Here is a 16,674-nt window from a genome sequence, read left to right on the forward strand (position 1 = left end):
TGATTGTATTGATACATGGTCCCTCACAGCATCGTTTTAATCTGTATTAATTTCAATAAGGCATCTAGGTCTATGAAAGTGGCCAAATGGCGTTAATTGGCCTAATTTTATAAAAGATGTGTACCAATGTGACTTAAAAATTAAGCTATTATAGTAGGTAGGCCTACTAGATTTGGTTTGAAACACTTCATGACCATTAAAAAAAGAAGCTACATTCATGAACCTGCAGAATGTATAAAATTCAGACATAGCACTATCCGCCATGTTGGACACTGTTGTCACAAATCCTCTCCCATGGCCTCATGGGATAGTAAAGTGTCCATTGAATGCACACTTTAGAATCTCTGTTTTTGCATTGCATTCTATATAGTAAGGAAGTATTCTATTTCGGACACAAAGGTGTAGTCATGTTTATTTTCACATTAATTTTCCACAGCTAAAATATTTATCTTAGGAATCCACACAATCTGGATTTTCGTGCACTGCCACACAGAATTCGCAACAGGTTCAGAAAGCTGCTTGGTGTGCTATTCTTCTTTCTTTCTTTTTTTTAACAAAAGGATCTCTCCCCTTAACAGGTAAACAGCCTCAACATTATCTGCCATAACTTTGCAATTTGTTGACTGCATATGAATGCAGCGATACCAGCTGTCCTCAACTGCCATAAAATCATTAGCAGACCAATGTCTGAATCTACCGTCTGTAGGTCTGTATAGTCTCAAACTGTGTTCCACCTCAAAAATTTGACTCAAAGTCTGGGTGATCTGGGGTAAATTGTGGTGCCGCTGTAGTGACAAGTGCCATGTGACCGGGCTTTATTGTCAGCTCCTATGGGAGAGCCGGGAACAGTGAAAGAGCCTGACCTTTTCCTAGCAGCACGAACCCAACAGCTCTCAAAGCGACCCGACGGGAACAAACGCCCCTGAAAAACACAAGACAATGCTAAAATATCGGCAAATGAAGAGGCAGGGACTGCGCTCAAAACATAGGCTATCTGTGTACTTGTGTAGAGTTTGCTCTATGAGAACATAGTCAGACTTCACAATGTGACCTTTAATAATATGAACTGCTATAATAATGACAGGCTTAGAACTTCTATTTAAAGTGCAAATCAGCTTTCCTTTCCTAGATCACAGAGGTTGAAATAACCTGCTTCTGAACTCAACATTTACTGGTATAAATGAGACACATCACAAAAACTGAGGTGTCTTAGAGTCTGATGGCTGTAAACAAGAAACATGCTTACCAATTATTGATTTGGTAGCCTATTAGCTAGTATTAGCGACTAGATGCAATTAGCATGAGAAACTGGTCAACAAAATCATTAGCATCTGCAGGTACACCACTGATTTCCAAAACACTTTAAGGCACATATTCTACACTACAAGACATTAATTCATCTTCGGAACACAAATTAAGATATTTTTAATGAAATCTGAGAGCTTTCTGTAACTCCATTGACAGCCTACGCAACTACCACTTTCAAGCCCCAGTAAAGACATTATTAAAGTGCTTATTATATGAAGTGCTTATTATATGAAGTGCTTTGTTTGTGCAAAAAAACATAACTTACCACTTTATTTACAAAATATTAATCTTTAACGCTCGTTCACGCAATGTCTTTTTCGCGTCAAAACAACACTCATGCGTCGTGTTGCTCACGTGAAAATACTTTTTCAAATACTGATCAAAATACTTTTTATTTATTTTTCTGTTGCGCATAAATCGCAAATATTTTATTTAATTCTTGATTTATATGTTTGTGGTTCAGTACACGTTACATTTATTTATTCATTTACACACTGGGAAAACACAAATTACTTGCACTTAAAATGAAAATGTAAACATAAATGAGAAAAAAAAAGTTTAGTAATGCACTATGCTCTTCTCAAGACTTAAAGGGATGGTTCGGAGTAATTTCAACTTAGGGTCCTTTGCACCATGACCTCAAGCCAAACACTCACCTTTGCAAAACTCACAAGTGTAAGGGAAAAGCTAGAGAATTTAACACTCCATAGAAATAAATTTTTTCCGAAGTGTTGACAACTGTTGCAAACTGGTACTGCCAACAAAATACTAGTGCATTCCTGGAACTGGGCGTTGTTACACTACATCCTTATGCATCGCTTTCTGCCAGGACTTTTACGGGCTTTTCCCAAATCACAGAAGTGACCTCCCCGTCCGGGGTCAGCCCTATGTTCCCGCAACCCTATGTTCCCACATTTCTAAGAATTTTTTTTTTACTGAAAATTTTGAAAATTAGGCCCTATGTTCCCACAGCCCTATGTTCCCACAGCCCTATGTTCCCACAACCCTATGTTCCCACAACCCTATGTTCCCACAACCCTATGTTCCCACAGCCCTATGTTACCACAGTCCTATGTTCTCTCATTTAACTATGTCCCCTATGAAGGGTAGGTTTTAGTGCTTGTGCTGGTACAGGGATAGCCCAATTACATCCCAGACAAATCTCCCTCCTGTGAGGGGTAGGTTTAGGTATGTTAACAAATTAAGCCCTAGTCCCCTATGAAGGGTAAGTTTTAGTGCTTGTGCTGGTACAGGGATAGCCCAATTACATCCCAGACAAATCTCCCTCCTGTGAGGGGTAGGTTTAGGAATGTTAGGGTTAGGGTTATGGTTAGGGCTGTGGGAACATAAGGCTGTGGGAACATAGGGCTGTGGGAACATAGACATGCTCACCGACGTCCAGGTTAGCGGTAGCATTAGCCGTCAGGCAAGTGTTATTTAAATAAACTCCTGATGTACTTACAAACTTTCCAATGCCTCGTTTTATGAGTACAGAACCTATTTGTACTACTGTAGAGGTTGGGTACCATTCTGGGCATTATTAGTGGGGTAATTTATGATATACAACCTTGGATCCATTAGCGCCTGCACTAAGCCATTCGGCTGATATCTCTAAATAAGCTCTAACTTTAATAATGTTCGACCAAGGGAAAAAAAGCTTCTGGGAGGTGTTTGGTTCGAGGTCATGGTGCAAAGGACCCTATAGGTTGAAACTACTCCGAACCATTTAATGTGCTGCACATCATTCACATTTTCACAAACCAGCCAGAAAAAGCATTAATACTCAGAATATTTTAATTTAGTAAAACAATTTAACAATTGCATTTGTATTTGTAATAAAAACAGCTTTTCTATAATATATATAATTAAATACACTCAATGCATTTGGAGACCATTTTTAATTCAGACACTTTTTACCCCACAGATAACATTTTAGGACAAAAAATGGCAATTAATAATTCATGTAAAATCATTTGCCAAATAATTGCATTGATATGTATATTTTTTAGATCTGGATAAATTTGCTTTGACATGAAATTTGATCTGCCATTTAGAAAATGTACTTTTCTAATGTACTTACATGTCAGATTAAAGATGTCACAAATGTTTCTCATCTCTCAGCCCTGCAGCTGTATTTAATCGGCCTTTTCGAAATATTAAAGCGTGACAAAAATTACGTACAATTTGTTAGATTAAAGAGTGCGACAGTCTTTTCTTATAGTTCAGTACAGCCAAAGTTTGAAAGTTTAATTAAGGGCTGTTTATGTGATTTTTCTCTGTCCCCCACAACTTCAGGATTAATGATGCTGCTTGATGTTGGGCCGGTGCCTGTGGGCAGGACCACATACTCATGGGACATTAAAACGAGCATTTCAACTCTTGTTCATGCTTCAGCTCTCATATTAGAAGCTTGATTAAAACTTCCTCCCCTGAGACACTCCCTCTAAGTCTTGCAAAAAAATTCTCGTGCCTGGATGTAAATCTCAGAACAGACAGAAGACACGTAAGAGAGTTCATAATCGCCATCACAACACGTTTATTTGCGGAAATAAATACGATGAGCAGTACAGATGGTGTTGTGTGGATGTCATCAGAAGAAACAGCCACAGAAAGATGGTGTGTTCTCAATGTGTGTGTGTGTTTAACTCATTCACTGAATGTGGAGTGTGAGGAGATCAACATTGACAGCACTTCTGATTTGCCTGTGGGATCTCTGATGGAGGCACTTGGTTGTTTGCGAGCAGCATAGGGGGAAAGTGTCCTTGGGGTCTTGAAGTAGCATCTCGATTGCCTCCAGCTGGCCTGGAGACTTGGATCGCTGAGTCAGAGGTCAGTACCCAGCTGCGTATCCTCCCTTACGGGGGTCTGACTCAGCGCTGAGGCCAGCACTGTCCCGCACCACGGCTTGAACCACTGCGCCTGTGGACTTCAACACCTCTATAACATGGTTCTTCTGGGCGAGACCCTCCAAAACGGCCTGTGGGTTGAGTGGGATTTGCTTAGCCAAAACTATTCAGAATAACCAAAGAAGTGGAGTCAACATTTAGAAGTGGATGAAAAAAAGTTCATCAAAGTTGTCCTAAGACAAGAACGGGTATTGTTCAAAATTCATGTATAACTTTGATGAAAGGTTTTGATCCACTTCAAATGTTGACTTTTGTATTTCAATCCAGCATTGAAAGAAATTGATTTTTTTGGGGTAATGTGACCATGGATAAGTGGCTAAACTCAAAAACACACTTACAGCCAGCGCTGGGTTGATTACTAATGAATTGTAGTCTGTTATTGATTACAAATACATTATTAAAATTAAAGCCATTTATTAGACTACACATTTTAGTAGTCCAATCGGATTACTTTTAGATTACTTTTGACACAACTTGTTTATCACATAGGACCTTTCTTTGTTATCAACAACGTGAAGTGCATTAAATATTACATTACGTCAGGGTTTCTCAAACTGGAGTTTATGATAGAGCGGATGAAAAGCGTATAATTAATTTAACCATAAAAATATAAAATATGGACGTGGATGTGGGTGATGGTCTAGGACAGGGTTCACCAATCTCGGTCCTGGAGGGCCGCTGTCCTGCAGAGTTTAGCTCCAACCCCAATTAAACACACCTGAACCAGCTAATCAAGGTCTCACTAGGCATACTAGAAACTTTCATACAGGTGTGTTGGAGCTGGTTGGAGCTAAACTCTGCAGGGACAGCGGCCCTCCAGGACCGAGATTGGTGAACCCTGGTCTAGGACCTTCATCGGTCATAGACTCCAATATGTTTGAATTATTGGACAGTTTCTATACTTATGAACAGGTAATTTTGGCATTACAAATGCCATCCATGAGTGGTAACAGATCAAACCAGTTATATTTCTGAATTTCAAGTCTAAAAAGTTATCATAAAAGTGCATCTGTGAAAATTTTTGAAAGATAGTACAGTAGGCTACACAACCCATTCACAAATTAAAGCTAACTTTATGCTAATGCAGCCGGTTTTGCATATATGTGTGGATAACATTGTAAATATGAAATTATGTGAATTTGTACATTTTAAAAAGCCTTCCAAACACATAGTAATACCTGGTTAAATTGCTATTAAATAAATTCAAATTATAACGTTTTTTATGTAATTATTTGATGTCAATAGGAAATGTAGAGTTTATATTGCACAGTAATGTTTTGGCCATATGTCTCCTTAAAAGTGTGCAATTCCACAAATCTGGAAGACTTCCCAACCGTACTGTATAAGTGGTAGTCTTTTTTTAGAAAGTAAAATTTAAAAGAGAAAAAAACAAATGAGGGAAAATCAACAAATTGAATTTACAGTGTAAATTACACAATCAATACAAAAGTAACAATATTCTGATTATAAGCAAAATATAATATAATATTATTACAAGTACTTAATTTTTGGAATCTGATTAGTAATCAGATTACATCAGTTACTACTTTATTATCTTATCATAAAATGACACCTGTATACATTACTTCACTCACCTTGTCAAAGTCAGGCTCTCCCTGCGTGGTGTTTGGACTGAGTTGATTATGAATTCTTGGGTCTTCTATTGCTTTCTTCAGGTCGTATTCGAAGAACAGTGCATTTAGGATCACCTGCGCAGAGGTCAGTTATGCATGAAGTGATAAGGTTTGAACTATGTCCAGCACAACTATCTGGACTACAATAAAATAAAAATGCACCTGGGCCACTGCTGTGGTGATCTTCGTTCCTCCAGAGCCTCCTACTACCATTTTAACCTTGTTGTTTTCGTCTAGCAAGATGGCGGGACACATAGAAGACATGGGCCTTTTATCTGAGCAGAGATGAGAACAGGGTTTCCAAACAATTAAAACAAAATCTTCAAAGTTTCACTAAAGTTTGTGGCTGTGTTTGAAACAGTAAAATTTTGATCTTTTGAATAAGTCAAGAATAAGATGTTAAAATAATATCTGTTATTCTATTATTTGTAATTATTTTTTATAATTATTTTATATTTGCTATTTATATGTATATATTTGATTATATACATTTGAAATAATGATAATATTTATTACCATTTGATATTATTGATGTCAATTTTAAAAAAAAATATATATATTCATTTCGTAGTTTGCATTTTTAATCCAATTTCGATCTTTTGAATTTGTAAAGAATGAGATGTTGAAATATTATTATTATATTTTAACATCTCATTCTTGACTTATTCAAACAAGTTCAAAAAATAAAAATTATTATTGTTGTTTTTGTTGTATTTATTTTTATACACTCAATTATATACATTCAAATATTGATTGTATAATATTTAAAATAATTTATTTTTATTTAAACAATATTGTATTGAGTATTAATTTAGCATTTTTACTCCAATTTTGATCTTTTAAACTTGAATGAATAATTCAATCACATTTGTGAATTGTGACTTATTCAAAAGATCAAAATTATTATTATTATATTTATATTAAATTATATAAATTTGAAATATTTATTGTATTTAATGCTATTCAAATATTTAAGTATTAATTTTGACGTCCTTTTAGAGTAGTAGTTTTAAATAATATATATTTGCCAAAGGTGAGATAAAACACATATAACGATTTTTACTCTAACTAACTAGTGTCTTTTATCATATTGTTGTTTTTATAGAAGCTATAAGCCACGTTACAGTGATTTTACAACAAGTAATGATGATAAGACTGTAAAGTGCAATGCAAAGTGGAATAATCCTAAAGTCACTGTAAGTAAAGCATGGCACTCTTGGCTTATAGAATACATACTGCAAAAAAACAAAAAAACAACAACAAAAAAAGCAGCTATTGCCAATGGCTGTGATCAAGTTTTCTTACGTGGGACAATGAAGTTGTTGGGAGACGGAGGAACTCCAAAGTTGTTGGTGATCAAGGGAGAACTGAAGTCATCCATCTCATTGTTAAGTAAAATTCCTGTGGAATTTGACATAAGCTTGGAGCCAAAACTGGGGAAAAAGAAAGAACATGATGCCATTTACAAATATAAAAAAATGGTGTGTATTTATTGTTAGTGTTAAATTTGTATTTATTTATTTTTGGTTAAAATAACCTTCTATCTCTGCAAAGTTTCAAAGATCAAAGTGCAGAGTAGAAGATCAAATTCAGAGTAGAGTAGACCAATCACAACAGACTGAGTCATGTGACCAATCAGAGCAGAATACACCAATCACAACAGATTGCATCTGACCAATCAGAGCAGAGTAGAGACTGAGCCATCTGACCAATCAGAGTTTAGAGAGGTTGAAGTGTTTTTTGAACTATGCATGTCAACCTATTGTAGGAGAGATCCTAAAAAAAAATTAGGAACCTAAAATAGGAGCTTCCTGAGTAACCTGGAAAGTCGCACCCCCACGTTACCCCTCTTGTGCAACCTAGCATAATAAGGGCACTTTATGTAAGCCAAATCATAGGCTGATTCCCCCTGAAATTGTAAAATCTGTGACTAAGTAATGACAGATTTTTGATGCCTATATGCTGGAGAAAGCAAAGAAAAAAGGCAAATGCTCACTAAACGTTGATGGTGCTGGTGGCGGCGACTGCACTGCCGTCTTCTGCCACCACTGACACGTGAGACGTGCCGTGATTGTCGGGAAGATAGAACTCGGGTTCATAGTAGCTCTCTTGCTGAGTCGTATTATCTGTGATCTTCTGGAGTATCATGTCAGCATAGCCTTTGGAGGTAATGTTCTGGATGAACTGCCAGAGAGAAAGAGGATCACAGATCATTATTGAGGCCCTGCTGGAGGCTTGAAAGAACAGCTGATCAAAAGAGTGAACGCACAATGAGCCGTTCAATAGCGCACTATTTTCATGCTCTGTGATTAGTGTGAGATGCTGCATGTCGGATTCAATAAAGGCTTTGATCACAACTGATCGAGAGAGGCTAACATATGCCAACGCCATCTGTGTCAACCTGAACAACTGCTGAAGATACATATGAGCATTTTTACATATAAATAATACTTTTTGGTTGTGGTTTAGAAATAGTCTACTGATAAAAAGTCACTTAAAGGAATAGTTGTAACTAAATTAAAATTAAAAAAACCCTTTCTCTGTTCACAACTTACATCAGAGATGTTGAGAAATTGTGGATCCCCCAAGATGCTCCTTTTTGCATACGCAAACCGGTACGCCTCGACTATGCGATGATAGGTGAGGATTTTATTTTCAGTGGTGGAGACACTGTCTGGACTAAAGTTGTAACCTGAGGAAAGCGAACAGGAGCTCAGTTAGATTCACTACATTGATCACTCAACCATGTTAACTGTTGTCATATGAATGGATAGAACTGCCAATCATCAAGATGGCTGCCATAGAAAAGTCTTCAGAAGCATGACGTATGTTTCTCGCATTCGTCTTATCAAATCTGAATATGCAGAAGCACAAATGAGATGGGAAATTTTCAGTTCTTAAAGGGGACCTATTATGCCCTTTTTCAAAATCTTGGTTTTGTTTTTGGGGTCTAGGTTTTCATGCTTGAAAAAAACACATTATTTTTTAAATATTTGACATTGTTGCAGCACCTCTCTTCCCAGTCTGTCAGTAATGCTCTGTTTAGTTCCGGCCTCTATGAAGCCCCTCCTTCTGAAAAGCGCAGTGTGCTCTGATTGGTCCGCTGGACCAGTGTGTTGTGATTGGTCAACCGATTCGAGCGCGTTTCGGAAATGTCACACCTTTTACCATAACCGCGAGTTTCTACACACTTCTAACGCAACTCAACCAGGCCTTGCCCATTTTTTTGCGCATGTTTTGGGCAGCAGTTATTTAAATTAGGGATATTGTGATGTGTTCGTTCCCATAAGAAAACTGAAGAATACAATCATGGAGTTTCAGGGAGTTTAGAATCAGTGCGCACTGATCTAGAGAATAACTCCCTTTGGAGTGACTTTGTGCTGTAACTTTCCAGACGTTTTTCATGCTCAAACAGCAGCATTACACACTAAATACAGCTGAAAATGTAAAAAAAAAACTGCAGAATTTACTTCAAAACATCTCATTGCATGTTCCACAGAAGAAAGTAAGTCAAATGGATTTGGAAATGACATGAGAGTGAGTAAATGATGATGTGATTTTCATTTATAGGTCAGCTATGATTTTAATGTTGGACAACTGACCCAGTTTTACTGTCTGAAAACATCTCAAATTGTCTCGCCTATTTATGCCAGACATGTCTGTTTGAAATAATTGAACAATTATGAGAGTTTCAGAGTCGAAGATGTTTCATAACTTCTGAATAAATCAAGCTACATTGTGAAAAAAAACAAAAAACAAGTGCTAACAGTGTTTATCGACGGCCGTGCCCTGTCTGGCAGCAACTTAATGACTAAGTATCTCATCAGTAAAGCTACAGAGTGGGTGTTTTAAAAAAGACCAAGACACAGAGCCGTGGAGAACGTCCAGCTCGCCGCAAGAAAGCAAAGCTGATGAATCTCAGATGACAGGCTCCTTCAGAGTATCCCCTGCTGGTGGAACCCCAAGGAAAGGGTCGGAACACGCTGACTGCATGGATTTTTCCATGCTTGGTTTGTGTCCAATTAGTGGCAAACAGCCCACGTTAGTGTTGGTGTGGGAGACAGGAGGACAGGCATGGCGGAGTGAAGGGTGGAGGGATTTTAATAGCTCATAGCAACAAAAAAAAGTTGGAAAGTTCTGAAGTCTCATCCTCCCCTGACACCGTTCCACATGAGGAAATGATTAAGAACATTAAAGATTGACTAATGGTCATCCTGTAATGAGCAACTGGATGTTTCCTCTTGCTGCTAAAAAGACCAGCGTGAATTCTCATGCTGGTCAACGTTGGTTATATCATGGAAACTTGTTTCTGCCTCAGATTAAAAATAGTTCACATTGTGAGATATGAAGTCACACTGTGACATATAAAGTTGCAGTTTTGAGCAGGGTTATTATAGTTAACAAAAACTAAAACTGACACTACAGGCCCGATTTCCGTTCGCCGACAGGTTTTGGGAGATCGCTTATTGTTAGTAGGCTTCAGGACAATGAGACCTGCCCAGTCATCGATGACTTTGTCACGTAGTGTGAGGAGTCCTACCTTCAATTAAACATATCTAAGACAAAAGATATGATAATTGATTTTAGAAGACATGCCCACATGCATGAAGTCACATCCATTAAAGGTCAGACAATCCTACAAATATCTTGGGACAATTATCGACTCAAAATTGAACTTTGAGGAAAATTGTGAAGCTGTGTGCAAAAAGGGGCACCAGCACCTGTTTTGTTTGAGGAAACTGTCTTATTTTAACATTGATAAAACCATACTTACTTTCAAATCAATTTTAGCTTTCTCTTTGGTGGCATGGTTTGGGAATCTATCTTTACAGAACAGAAACTCCCTAAATCAAATTGTTAAATGGTCTAGTAAGCTGATTGGTGTGTCACAGTTCAGTCCAGTGTCCCTGTATACCAGACAGTTACAGCGGATAAGTGGCTCAATTTTAATTGATGAGCTCCACCCTCTGCAGAGTGAATTTCAGCTTCGTCCTTCTAGACGAAGTATAAGTCCCAAAGTGCAGAACAAACCGGTATAAAATAGCTTTACTCAGAGGAACAAAATGCACAGATGACATTTTGTCTAATGTAATATTGTCTAATGTTTATTGTATGTGTCTGTCTTATAAATGTGTCGATAACTCTGACACTGCGAAACAAATCTACCTAAGGGTACAAATAAAGGAACCTGAACCTGAACCTGATCAGGACAAATGCCGAAATCATAGGCAAATCGGTTCTCGTTCACGTGAGTGACAAGACGCGATCTGAGAGAATCGCTGATTTGTCGCCGATGCCCATGATATATTTAGCGATTCAAAATCATTTGATGATTATTTATCCTTTGCAAAATTATTTATTTACCCCCAACTCTCTTTGCAGAGAAGTCTCACGACGAAGAAGAACTCCGGTCTCACGCACGCGCTATCTTTCGTTATATTTCCTTATCACTTCTCACGTGTGTTTGGTTGTGAAACGTAGTTTGTGGACCAGACAGAAGTTGTCGCTCGGCGATTCTTTCTTTTGTAAAGTCATGCAGTGTGAAACCTCCCGATCCATCGTGCAGTGTGAACACATCAGCAACTGAATGTTACCCCAGATAGATGCAGTGTGACCCGACTACTTTGAAAAATCGTGCAGTGTGAACTCGGCATAAGCAGTCACTTGTGAAATGTGCAGAACAGACGGGTAAGGTTGAACTAAATTGCTGTGGTATTTCTGAATAAATAAACATTAGCCACTTGTATCTTACATTAATGAGAGACTATACACAAGAGACTATAAACGTGAACTGAATTAAAATAAAACATATAAAAATTGTATTAGTTTTATTTCGGCTAGCTGCCAATGCAACATTTTGTATTTTAATTCATTTAACTTAATGTACTAAAATAAGTAAAACTAAAATAAAAATGTATCAAAAATTGTATAGACATATTAAAAAATAAACTATTAAAAAATGACAAAAACAACAAAAACAAAAAATAAAATCTGATTTAAAATATTAATAAAAACTATAATATCTCAATACTAAAATTACACTGGTTGTGAGATATAGGTCATTATGTTTTAATAGCGCTACAAATTACAAATGGCTCATATATAATCTGCACATTAATCTGGGATAGAAGAATATTTTAATAAGCCTACTGTAAAAATTACAGGAATTATATTTATGTACTAATCCAGGGTAAAGTATGACAAATTTTTAACAATAAGATTTAATTCATCTCATGGCTCCAGACTAGGACTGAAATGGTCGTAAATGCGACATAAAATAAATATATGGTAATAAACAACATAATAAACATATACAGTACTATCATTTAAAATCCAGTTGGGAAAGCTTTGTATGCGTCCCAACACGGTTTCATATAATCTTGTTTGAGAGTGCGCAAGTGTATGTTATGTTATATATTTTTTATTATTACACATTTATGACCATTTCAGTTGTAGTCTGGAGCCCTAAGAACAAAATCTTCTTCTTTAATGTTTGTCATACTTTAGTAAATAAATATAATATATTCTTTCAAAACTGACGAATATTTATATTGCACAAAAAAATCATGAACACTAGAGTAAAATCCACCATACCGGAACAAATTTATGTTAAATGCAACAGGAAAAACACCCTCGTTTAGGCCTCGTTTATGTTATTTCAAAATGTAGACTATATATGAAATGTTTAAAACAACAATGCAAAACAATAATGTCCAGGATAGACTGTGCAGTGGTTCAACTCTAAACCTACCGCTCAGGATGTTGAGTATCAATGTGAGGACCGGGCCGCTGGCAGGCGCGTTTGGTGCCACCATTGTGAATTGACCCACGGTAGCGCTGGGGGGGTTTTCATCCAGCAAGGGCTTGTAATCTCTCAAGTCCTCCAGAGTTATAATCCCCTCTGCAACACACACAGATGCTCATATGACACATGATACTAAGCAACTTAATGAGATCAAACCTACTGAGTTATCGATTTAGTCATTAATAACCAATTGTGTGCCATCCTTCAACACCTCTGCCTGGGTGGACTATTGGCAGCAGGAATTAGTGGGATGTAACATATCTGGAAATCAATGAACCACAACATCTCAGCCACAACAGAAGCTTAGAAACTGCACAACTTAGCGTCTTTAAAACATTCATATGGGCAGTCAAGCACATCTGATATGAAATGAAAGCCAAGTTTACCAAGTTTAACCAAGAAACCTGTGGTTGCCAGAACAATTCTGTAAAAAATACAGTAATAATATTTACAGAACAACCTGTAAATTTTACAATTTAAAACTGTAATTAAAACAAAATACATTTTAGACCAGTAAATCCAACAGCCCTTTTCTGCTGAATTAGAAAGGAAATGCTACTATTTAAATCTGTTTTGTACGTTTTACATACTGACATCCACCATAAAAAACATAGGTGGTAAAGAGTAAACCACATGATGAATCAAAGTTCACCACAAGTAGTTTTTCCAAAAGCTGATGTACATAATATAGATGAGTCATGCACACAAATATATATTTATTAAAAACAAACAAGCAAGCCCGGCCCAGGTGAGAATCAATGATGCAAAAGTTACATAATGCATTACTTTCTATAAAAAGTAACTAAGCAATTAGTTACTTTTTTAAGGGGGTAATGTAATTTTGTAATGCATAACTTTTGAAAGTAGCTTTCCCCAACACTGGTGGAGATTATTTTATGAGCTGTTGACACCAAATAATGGATAGACATGTGCGAATAAAAAACCTGCAGCTTGGATGTCCCTCACAAGGTTCTCAGCGAGCGGTCCGCTGTAGAACGCATCAGGCCCATTCTCTGCTATCACCTCGTAAGTGTCTGCCAGCTTTGTAAAGGTTATGGTGTCATTTTCCTTCAGGATGTTTCCAGTGGAATCGCAGAACACAGAACTAAGAAACCAAACAATCAGCAGAAAATGTTAATGTGTAAAGGTAGTGGATAAAACTAGACATATCACACACATTACATATAAAAAGAAGAATTATAGTGCACCTTGTTAAAAAGAATAGATAGATTTTTTTGAATGTTAAATATCTTGGTTGAAAATATCCATGTGTGCTCACCATAACATGTTATCATTCGTAATGATATTTCTGTTTGATCTAATGGCACTGGCCAATGCGCTGCCAACAGGAAAGCCATCCCGGGCCAGTTTTATGCTTGGTAAAAACAGCTCTCTCCACGGAAGCTTGCCATGTCGTTTATAGGCCATCTCATACCCCCGAATCTCTCCAGGAACAGCGATGGACAAACCGCCTGTGAATGAATTTTTACATGCATGATTCCATGTGCTAGTATCTAAAAAGACAGTCAATGTACTTATTTGAAAGTAAGAAAAATTCAAGCTGAGTAATAAAAACCAAATGCACTTGATGACAGCCCTGTTTACACCTGGTATTAAGATGCGTTTTGGTCTGTCGGATCACACATGGGTGACGCTAAAAACAGGTGTAAACGGGGTGTAATACGTTTTGAGTTTGTCCATTTTCGACCACTTCTAGAAGTAGACGAAAACACATTAGACCGGATTGTTTCATAGTGTAAAAGCTCATGTGGTCGAATGTGTTCGAACAGCCACAAAAGACCCATAGACCCTCCCCTCAAACAAATCAGGACAGAAGTGGTTGAAAGTGGACAAAAGAGAGGGATTAAAACCCCAGGTGTAAATGGGTATGTGTCTTCCTCGTCTACTTGTGATCCGATCGACCAAAACGCATCTTAATACCAGGTGTAAACAGGGCCCAAGTTGTTGTGACATATGTCCATGTGCACACAGACACAGTTTTATGGCTTTCCTCGAAAAGTCCTACATTAAACATATGCAGAGCTAGAGTTATTGATTGTTGAAATTGTGTTGATAGTTTTTTATGTTTATCTCTCCATGCTGGCACTGTATCACAAGGCCGCCCATTGTGTAAAAACTGTTTCACCAATGATTTCCCGTAGTTTATGTAATGTAGTTAATGGATACCTTTCTGAGAAAGTTCTGTGCTATTTCCAAACATGTCTCTGGTTGCGTTTGCTGGGGCCGTCTCACGTGCATTGATGGTTTCGACTTTTCCTGCAAAAATAAATCAATTATACACTGCCCGGCCAAAAAGTTTGGATTTAAATATGCAAATGCATATTGCAGTGATTATTATGTTTCTATCATGTTAAATGTTTGGCAGCAGTTCTTCTAACCCTAATTGATGGAGTGTGTAGCTTTTCATTTCTTAAACAACCCTGTAGGAAGACACATCATGGCCATATTCCAGGATGACAATCACAATGTCAACATTCATCAGGCTCAGATTATGAAAGAATGGTTGTGAGGGAGCATGAAGAATAATTTTCACACATAAATTGACACCTCTGAGTTAACTTCATTGAAAGTCTTTGGGATGTGCTGGAGGAGACTTTACAGAGTGCTGGACTCTTGCATTGTCAGTACAAGATCTTGACCAAAAATGTATGCACCTCTTGATGGAAATAAATGTTGTGATGGACTCAATTCTTCATGATTCTTCATGCTAAATGATTCTGACTTTTCTTTGGCCAGGTAATGTATATATATAAGTAATAAAGTGATCTTTATAGAAAAAAGGTACATAAATTCTTCATATACACACAGTTCACTGCAGACTGGTGTGTCAGGTTGAATCAGACAGGTAATGGTGACTGCATACCTGTTTTGGCATCATAAATAGTGAAGAGGAGCCCTCCGCCGATGCCCATGCTGTGGGCATTCATCAATCCCACGCACAGCAGAGAAGCGATGGCAGAATCTACAGCGGAACCGCCTCTCTTCAGGATGTCCCTGCATGGAGAGCACAAAGACAGGGCATTTGGCATGCAAACCTGGGTATGATCATTTTAAATATCAGAGCGCAACAATTTTTATTTTTATTTTGTTGGATGAAGCACAATGTAGTAAGGTTGATTTGGTTCCACTGAATAAAATGTTTGACTTGAATAAAACCAATCAGTATAGACGTTACCACCATTTTAGGCTACTGGACAAAATATAATGTGGCACTACAAAATATCAAATATGTTACAAAATACAAAGGTTTTGTCAGAAATGATGTAGCAGTTGTCCATGAAAACTGTTTTTCTGCACTTTTAACATCTCTGATTACTGACGCGAGGGCGGGGCAATCTGTCACTCACATGAGATCGACCAATAGCAAACCACAACCATCCAATGATCCAATCAATTCCCAATGGACAAAATCAAGTCCCACCCTCAATTTTTTCTTGTTCAAGAAGTCGTTTCACTCATATATGCATCACAACAGGGAAGAAAAAACCATTGCAACTTCTGTTTCATGCCAACTTTAGTTGGTGTAAGAGAGGATGTAGTGAGGATGATTCCGCTATTAAATTAAATCTCTGATGCAAGTTAATTTTTAGGTTAACAAACCAAACATCTTTTACACATGCTCCTCATATGGCCTTCTTAACATCTTTGTTATTTATTTGCAAAAATACTATAATATATGATGTAATGAGATTTTAATGAACTAATTTTATTTCAGCTTCAAGATGGCAAAAAGGAAATATGCATTTAAGGAGAAGAGAGCTCAAACCTGCCGATCTCAGAGCATGTCCCAGCATCTGCTGCCACTGCTGCCTTGAAGTAACCAGATTCAGGAGAGGCCTTCTTGCCCTGAACGGAAAAGAAAACGGCCAAAAACGTGCCGACTGCAGCCAGCAGCAGCAATGCCAGGCCCACCACAGTAGACTTCTGCACCATTTTCCTGCAACATGCAACAACAAGTGTCTAGTTATCTGTTGCTGGTGTATAAACTTGTTTATGTTTC

At 37.4% G+C, this 16,674-nt stretch overlaps 1 protein-coding gene across 1 annotated transcript; it reads right to left on the minus strand.

The window, feature by feature from the left end:
- Window positions 1-3,448: 3,448 nt before the first annotated feature.
- Window positions 3,449-16,674, minus strand: ggt1b (gamma-glutamyltransferase 1b). The gene is made up of 12 exons (XM_084104685.1): window positions 16,441-16,674; window positions 15,538-15,668; window positions 14,841-14,930; window positions 13,933-14,125; window positions 13,598-13,758; window positions 12,600-12,749; window positions 8,404-8,540; window positions 7,845-8,032; window positions 7,154-7,281; window positions 6,011-6,123; window positions 5,810-5,923; window positions 3,449-4,285 (listed from the first exon to the last, which is right to left on the minus strand). The coding sequence occupies exons 1-12, from the start codon at window positions 16,605-16,607 to the stop codon at window positions 4,139-4,141; spliced, it is 1,719 nt and encodes a 572-aa protein (XP_083960811.1). The 5' UTR covers window positions 16,608-16,674; the 3' UTR covers window positions 3,449-4,138.

This window comes from Abramis brama (genome assembly GCF_963993115.1).
Source record: "Abramis brama genome assembly, chromosome: 25".
NCBI classification, from domain to species: Eukaryota; Metazoa; Chordata; class Actinopteri; order Cypriniformes; family Leuciscidae; genus Abramis; species Abramis brama.